The sequence below is a fragment of the Capsella rubella genome, unplaced genomic scaffold, assembly GCF_000375325.1.
Source record: "Capsella rubella cultivar Monte Gargano unplaced genomic scaffold, Caprub1_0 scaffold_5, whole genome shotgun sequence".
NCBI classification, from domain to species: Eukaryota; Viridiplantae; Streptophyta; class Magnoliopsida; order Brassicales; family Brassicaceae; genus Capsella; species Capsella rubella.
Window position 1 is genome coordinate 11,238,033 of NW_006238919.1, and position 7,547 is coordinate 11,245,579.

The window sequence follows — 7,547 nt, forward strand, 5'->3', positions numbered from 1 at the left end:
AATATAAAAATATTCCAAATTAATGATAACAAGTAAATATTAATCACTTTGTTAAGGTAAAGAACTGAGAGGTGTGTTTTTATTGAAAAGGAACAATGAAATAGAAAAGAGAACACTTTAGAGGAGTTATGGATATGTTTTTTCTTCTGTACAATCCTCTTAATCTCAATCAACACCATTCTTATCGCTTAAAGACTCAAATCTTAACCGAAACAAAGAAGAAAAAATAGGACTACCAAGAATAAGAGGATGCAACTTCATCTGACAAATGTGGTAGCTTTGCAACAGTCGGTTTGATCACTGAATTTTGCTCGGGTTACCGTAAGGTCATAATCATTTTTGAACTTGGTGTAAGGTTACTGTCCTAAAGGCAGGTCCTTTTAAATCCAATGAGGACTAAATGTATAGGTGAAGGAAAGAGGCTTCTCTACGCTTTCTGCAATGTCCGAGATGATACGCCATGTAAGAGTCTGACAAAACCCAAGAAACTTAGCTTCCCATCAGAATGCCTTATCCAATCCTGAAGAACAACCTGAACAGGGACTGAGGGACCTAGACCGAGTTCCTGACAACAAAACACATTTGCAAAAACCGGTATTAAACACCAACCGAAGACACCTCTGTAATTTCACATCTCGAAGTGGATAATGAAAGAGGAGGTTTATATACCGACGCAAGTTCTTCGATCATGATGACTCTGTTCCCATCCTTCTCAAACAATTCATATGCACGGCGTGCATGTTGCTCCCAAGTTTCCATTGCTTCTAGTTGATAAACACTTAAAGCTGAAGCGCAAAACTCTTCAAAGTCTAGTTTCTTGTACTGGAGACAACTAATCTGCCATCCAAAATATAATTTTATTACCATCTTAACCCACCAAACATAGTGAATATAACTTAGTCCTTGTTGCCTTACCATGTGTGCAAAATCCAAGACTCGTGAATCCTTTGTAGCCTCTGTCGAGCTCTTCAGGATTGCCTGCAATTTTAATCACATAGTAAGCAAACATGAAGATTCTAAAATGAATAAGAGACGTACGGAAATAGAAGCTCACTGTTTTGTAATTCTGCATTGAGATATATCCATTTTTGCTCGGTCCCAACAAATTAAACTGCTCTTGCAAATAAGTCAGCTGGGGTACAGTTAATGTTTTGGCAAGAGCCTGTAACCATGAATATAACCATTAGCAACTTGTCATCTATACGACCTGAGGATCAATGGTAACTGCTGAATAATCCAACTCACCGCTAAAGCCGATTTTCTCAAAGAAGACGACATTATGTATACTTTTATGAGCTTGTAAATGATCATATCAGATGGTACCTTCAATTCATGTGAGCCAACCAGCCACGGATGACCTGAGATAGAAGAAAAATGGTTCACATATATGTTTGAAAGCAGAACAGTTATGATTAATATAACCGAAATAGAAGCATCATGTTGGTTATAAAGACTTACACAAAGCCTGTGCAGCAGTTAGTCTTTTGCGGTAATCTTTGTTTAACAAACGTTTCACAAAATCTACAGCGTCAGGTGAAAGAGATGGCCAAGGAGCTTCTTCAAAATTGGGTTCTGCTTTAAGAACAGCTCGGAAGATTCCAGATTCAGAACGGGCCCAAAAGGGACGGCTACCACAGAGAAGTATATAAGCAATCACTCCAATACTCCACATATCTGCCTCAGTTCCATATGTACGGTGTAAAACTTCAGGGGCCACGTAATATGCACTTCCCACAATGTCATTCAACCTCTCATCTGCAGAAAGGGTAAAACAATCAATTTTTCCATCTATCATCTCAATAGGCTTCAAAAAAGGAGGTTCCTTCAAAATCTCCTACCTGGCCTAACATAGTCGGAGAGACCAAAATCAATGGCTTTAAGAGGAGAAGACTCATCCTTTGTAGCAAAGAGAAAATTCTGTAAATGAAAAAAAAACCAACAAAGAGTAAGATTTGTTAAGGATGAGAGAACAATCTGAAAACCAAAACAGAACGGTTAAGGATCTATTAACCTCGGGTTTGAGGTCACGGTGAACCACGCCTTGAAGATGACAGTACGCTACTACACTAAGAATTTGAACCATTACTTTTTTAGCATCTTCTTCTGAGTATTTGCCTCCCCTGATGAGTCCAAACGAAGAAAACTTAACCAGTGAAAACACGATACAATAGAGACAAGATAGAATCATGATGATGTAGCAGTGTTACCTTTGAAGTATTTTGTCCAAGAGTTCACCGCCTTGGCATAACCTAACCACAGGAGGGAAAGAAAACAGATTAAACTACTTTCATCTCAATCATTCAATATGAAAATGATTCTGCAAAAGCGCAGAAACTAAGAAATCTATGAAGCAACTTTACTTACTCCATAACAATGTAAACATTTTCATCATCTTCAAAGGCATCATAAAACTGGATTAGGTTTTTGTGACCAGTCAAAGCCCGCAATATCTTCACTTCTCTTCTAACATCCTCAATTGCAATTGCCGTAGTCATCTACAGAAAATAGCATCCACAATATTAGAGAACACAAACAATGGATTATAATTGTATCCAGATTACGAAGTAAATCAAGAAAGGAGCTCAAGAACACAATTAGTTTATAAGCATCACTCAAGAAACTCTGTTATTTTATTAACGCTCTGACAAAGTACACGATGACATCAATCTCTCACATTTAATATCCAACCAAGAAATAAACAATTGACAGCGTTAGACTTCTACAGTGGATAACGGCAGACAGCTTAAACTCCAATCATCTAGCAATCACTGATTGCTGCAATCATCTATTATCCAATGGTGGTTGATGAAGCTACTCAGTAGCTAGCAGATCTTACGAATGAGAACAATTGTAAATAATGAAAATTGCTATTGAGCTGATACCACACAGCTTAACTTCATATAATTCAAACACCAACCAAACAAAATGTATCTGACAACAACACTCTTGAAGAAAAACTATTAGCCAAAATTTCCAAATAAAAAAACAAGTCACCGTTCCAGCTAAGCCTAAGTAGTACATATGGCAAATAACAAGTGGAGCCTAAGACACGATGATATCCTAAGAGCTTTGAAAGGAATCAACAGCAAAGTAGAGATAAAACCTTGGATTTGGGAATAACTTTGACAGCCACATCTTGACCTTTCAAGCAACCTTTTTTCCCCTTAGCAGAGCAAGTATACCCAAAATGCCCTCGACCAACCTCACCGTCAATCTCATAGTGTGAAGAAAACTGCTTAGAGAATCCAAATTTCTTGTCAAGGCCAACCTCACACTCACTACCTTCAGGGATCGAAGCTTCGTTGGGCTTAACGGAACCGTGACGACGCGCGAGGAGAGCTCGTATGTGCTTAGCTGGTGATGGAGGTGGGAAAGGTCGCTTGAAGATACGAAGTGGCGTGGAACTCACGCTCGAGGAGGACACAGCAGGTGAGGTTTTGAAGAGACTAGGTAAAGGACTTGGGCTATAAAACGGAAAGCCTGAAGATTTCGTCTTGTGAGAAGAATTCTTAGGTGTCTCTTCGATTTCATTGGAGATTGGGAGGCTCTTCGATTGGTGCTCCTCGACAGGTTTACCATGACACAGCCCCATCGATGGAGATCAAATTGAGAGTCAAAAGAATGAAACTTTATGCTTTCACACAACACCAACAACGACAACACAATGTCGAATTGTAGATTTAGTTTCCAGACACAAACCCAGAAACAAATTTATAAAAAAAAAAAAAACGAGAAAGGAAACAACTTCCCGGGAAAAGAGTGGAGACACAAAACCCAGAAGGCAAAAATAAATCAGAAAAGTTAAAGCAATAACACTTTCTAACACATGGGAATAGAGAGAGAATGCGAGATCAAATAAGATAAACCAAAACCTAAATCAGGAAGAGTGAAAGTGGGAAGGAGGAGGAAGAAGAAGAAGAAGCTAAAATTTCACTTCCAAAGAGAAAAAGGAAAGTGAAAGACAAGGAACAAAAGCAAAGGCGCTAAGAATAAAGGCAAGTAGTGAGAGAGAGAGAGAGACAAGGGTACAAAAGGAAAAGATGCTTAGCAGAAGAAGAGCACCAAAGAAAAGAAAAAGAGAATCAAAAGATGTTAAAAATGGGATCAAGGTGTTAAGTTTAGTAGCTAAGAAAAAGTCATATATTCTTCTTCAATCTTCCCTTTTTTCTTATTCATTTGATGAATAATAATAGAAGAGTGGGGTTTTTTTTCTTTGCAAGTTTTTTGGAACCTACCTTAACCAAACCAGCCTGTCGTCCTCATTCTTTTACACAACACCCAAAGTTTCTCTTCTCTCATTCATTCCCAACAATTTTATGAATATTCTTTTGATTTTTGTAATGTTAAAATCCTTTTCCCCCATATCATGAACATGTTGAACTAATGAGCAAAATATTAGTAAAATACGAAGTTGGTGTGGAATTTGTTATTGATGAGAGCATATGTTATGTGAAGAACATGGCAAGGTGTGCTTGTGTAAAACACGAGTATTGCAACTTTTGCTTGTTTGTTGGGTTCCAACTTTGACTAACTTTTTATGATCATCTTTGATGATATATTTGTGCTTTTGCCCCTTATACTCTTTATTTATCGTAAAATGATCCTGATAGTCCTATCAAATTATGCATAGGATAGGATAATCTTATGATACATAGATAATAGTTTGTCTATCTTTTTGTCTTTGTATAGGTGATGTTTTTTGTGTAATAATGATGAGCACACTCATACAAATTTAGATTTTACCTTTATTAGATTGTGTTTATCATTACTAAAAATAAAAATCAAAGTAAAGTAGATCCATGATTTTTATATAAATAGTAATGATAATAATATAGGGGTACAATGATTTATAATCTTATCAAACCATATATTCATAATTGATTAGTCTAAAATAGTTTGATTTTTTTTCTTGCTTAAGAGAATTTAGTATGTTCAGGAACATTTGTCCTTGTATTGTTTTATAGATGAAATGGTGCTAGCTGAGAACCTTACGCAACCGAACTTTGGTCGAAACTAGAGAGTAATTAATTAGACAAACGTAGTAATGATTGAATTAATAAATAATTATAGTAACCTTATTTTGGTATGAGGAATAATAAAAAGATGCGAGAAAATGCGAGAAGAAGAAGCCAGAAGCACATGCACGTTGGATATAATAATATTCCTATTGCTTCTCCCAACTTATATGTATGACATTGATTTGATCACTGAATGTTTTTCCTTGGCCAAATTATTTTAACTATTGCAATTTCATAGTTAGACATTCGTTATTAAACAAGTTTTGAAACATATTATTATCAGTTTTTTTTTTGTTTTTTGTTATTTATTGTGATGACACATCATATAATTGTCAGTTTTTAAACAAAAATCGATATTGGCTTTGTTTTCTCATTAGCGACATTGACCTTTCTTGGTCGTGAAGAAAACTCACTATGCAGACGCAAACCACTACAAATGCATTATCAAACAATTGTACTTTTTCTATTATCTTCTTTTTTTTTTGTTCTTTAAAACTTTTTATAATAATTAAGTGATTTCGTATCCTTCCCCTTTTTTGTTTTTCATCAATATCAATTATCGTATTATACATTTTTTATGATACGAATATGGAAAACAATCCATCACAAACTATCCAAACAATCATGTGATCATCAGAAAATATTCTTTTTTTTTTTGTGTGTGTGTGTAGATTCTACAAATTTGTAAGAGATTACACATATATGGTACATGAAAATTATATACAGTATGTTGTAATTTGTAAAAACTTTTGACATAAACGATGAACAGTTATCTAATACATGAAAATGGAAAGGTGGGAAATTATAACTTAGAAGAAGCAATTTTTTTTTTTGTTTTGGAAGAAGCATTGTTGTTGTTGGCATTTTTGAGTAAGAGATATTGGTAGAGAGAGCATATCCAAAGCAATGAACAAAATGGGAGAAAGGAAAAAGCAAATAATTCTTATTCCTTGATACCTTCTTCATCTCCTCCACTTCTTTATTATACTCCTTAGATTCGTAAAGAGAGTCTATATTATTTATAAAGCCTACATCTCTTTTTTCTTTGGATTAGTAGATTTGATTGCATACTCACCGAATTCAAAACTAAATAATATTTGGTATTACATATGTGCTAGCTTTTCAAATACTATTGTTGGGTCGTCTTAGCTTTGGAATGTGAATCAGTGCTTCGCAAGGCCCAATACAATCCTTGTTGGAGGATATATCGTTGTCTTTCACCTTGCTGGGCCTTCAGCCGAAGACGTTACCCCCTTCCTGAGTCTTGGACCCTTATCCTATTTCCACTATCTTTGGATTTGCTTTGGACAATCATAAGTCTTAGCTAAGAGCTAACCCTGTCATACCTAAGCAGTATCTGCTGCGTTATCTCTGTAATAATACTCGACTAGTCGACTGGTGTTTCTGGTTGTAGATATTACTCGAGCTATACATAGTTATAAATCCAAGTATAGTTGGAGTAGTCTCCCATCCCAAATATGTTTGATAATTGATACAAATCTGAACCAAATTGGGCTTAAACCATTTAGTTCTACTACTAAACCATATGCTAACATTAAAGAGTCATGAGATGATGATACACACTAACGTGCGTGTTTTCACCCTTTCTTTTTATCAACAAGCTTGATGTGTTGAGTTAATGATTGCTTTGGCAATAAATCCATAAATGTCAGAAGAATATACAAATTTCAAACTGTACTTTGTTTAGTATAGTTTAGTTTTTAATATGACTTTCTAAATAATTAGGATTTTGTGAAAAGCTAATAATTTTTTCTCTTTTGTTTTTGGTCGAGACTCGAGAGTTTGAGTATCAAGGAGATACCAACACCCTCAAAGGCAAAGCCATCACGCTTACTAGACATACTTTCTCGATTCAAATAGTTTTTGCTTTACTCTTTTTTTGTTTTCTCCAATAGGTTATTATAGTGTACTCTTCATATTATTGTTAGTCTCTCAAATTGCATTTTCAAAATAGAGTTAATTACAAAAAAAGTATAGAAACACGGATGCCTTTCGTAAATAGGAACAATGCCTACTAAACTTCAGATTTAGGAACTTCTGTTTTCTAAAATGACTGTATTACCCTTACTCTCACATCTTATATTGAGGTTGGTTTACATCCGGTTAACAATTAATTGGTTCAATAACAAATGCATATACGAATGGATAAACTCCTGCAGCTCCTTCTCACTTTCAACAACACCGCAACAGAAGCATTTAAGTTGTAACTAGATTTCCCGAGATCTCAGTTTTGAGTTTTGTTCATGTACTATAAATTTAATGGTTTCTCACTTTGATGAATATACAGAAAATCTTCGATCTCTTTACTCTTTATCTTACAAACAAAACAAGTATAGTTTACGCTAATGGTTTCTTTAAACCCTCAGATTCCAATAAACATGCATTACTGAAACACGTTTAATTATAGGTACATTTAAAAAAAAAAATCATCATATTCATTGTATCAAAGTACGTTAATGATATCCAACCATGTTTATTTATAGTGTCATTCATGAATCACAATTACAC

At 35.0% G+C, this 7,547-nt stretch overlaps 1 protein-coding gene across 1 annotated transcript; it reads right to left on the bottom strand.

The window, feature by feature from the left end:
• Positions 1–57: 57 nt before the first annotated feature.
• Positions 58–4,154, bottom strand: LOC17885745 (CDPK-related kinase 7). Its single transcript, XM_023782988.1, has 11 exons — positions 3,104–4,154; positions 2,365–2,495; positions 2,208–2,249; positions 2,012–2,120; positions 1,839–1,917; positions 1,459–1,755; positions 1,246–1,358; positions 1,055–1,162; positions 916–978; positions 670–837; positions 58–565 (listed from the first exon to the last, which is right to left on the bottom strand). The coding sequence occupies exons 1-11, from the start codon at positions 3,590–3,592 to the stop codon at positions 428–430; spliced, it is 1,737 nt and encodes a 578-aa protein (XP_023638756.1). The 5' UTR covers positions 3,593–4,154; the 3' UTR covers positions 58–427.
• Positions 4,155–7,547: the final 3,393 nt, after the last annotated feature.

Excerpts from the sequence above, each read along its gene's own strand:
- LOC17885745 (XM_023782988.1), bottom strand. The coding sequence starts at position 3,592 with ATGGGGCTGTGTCATGGTAAACCTGTCGAGGAGCACCAATCGAAGAGC. Across the intron at positions 2,121-2,207 it reads TTGGACAAAATACTTCAAAG|GGGAGGCAAATACTCAGAAG; the intron begins GTAACACTGCTA and ends TGGACTCATCAG. Across the intron at positions 838-915 it reads TCTTGGATTTTGCACACATG|ATTAGTTGTCTCCAGTACAA; the intron begins GTAAGGCAACAA and ends TTTGGATGGCAG.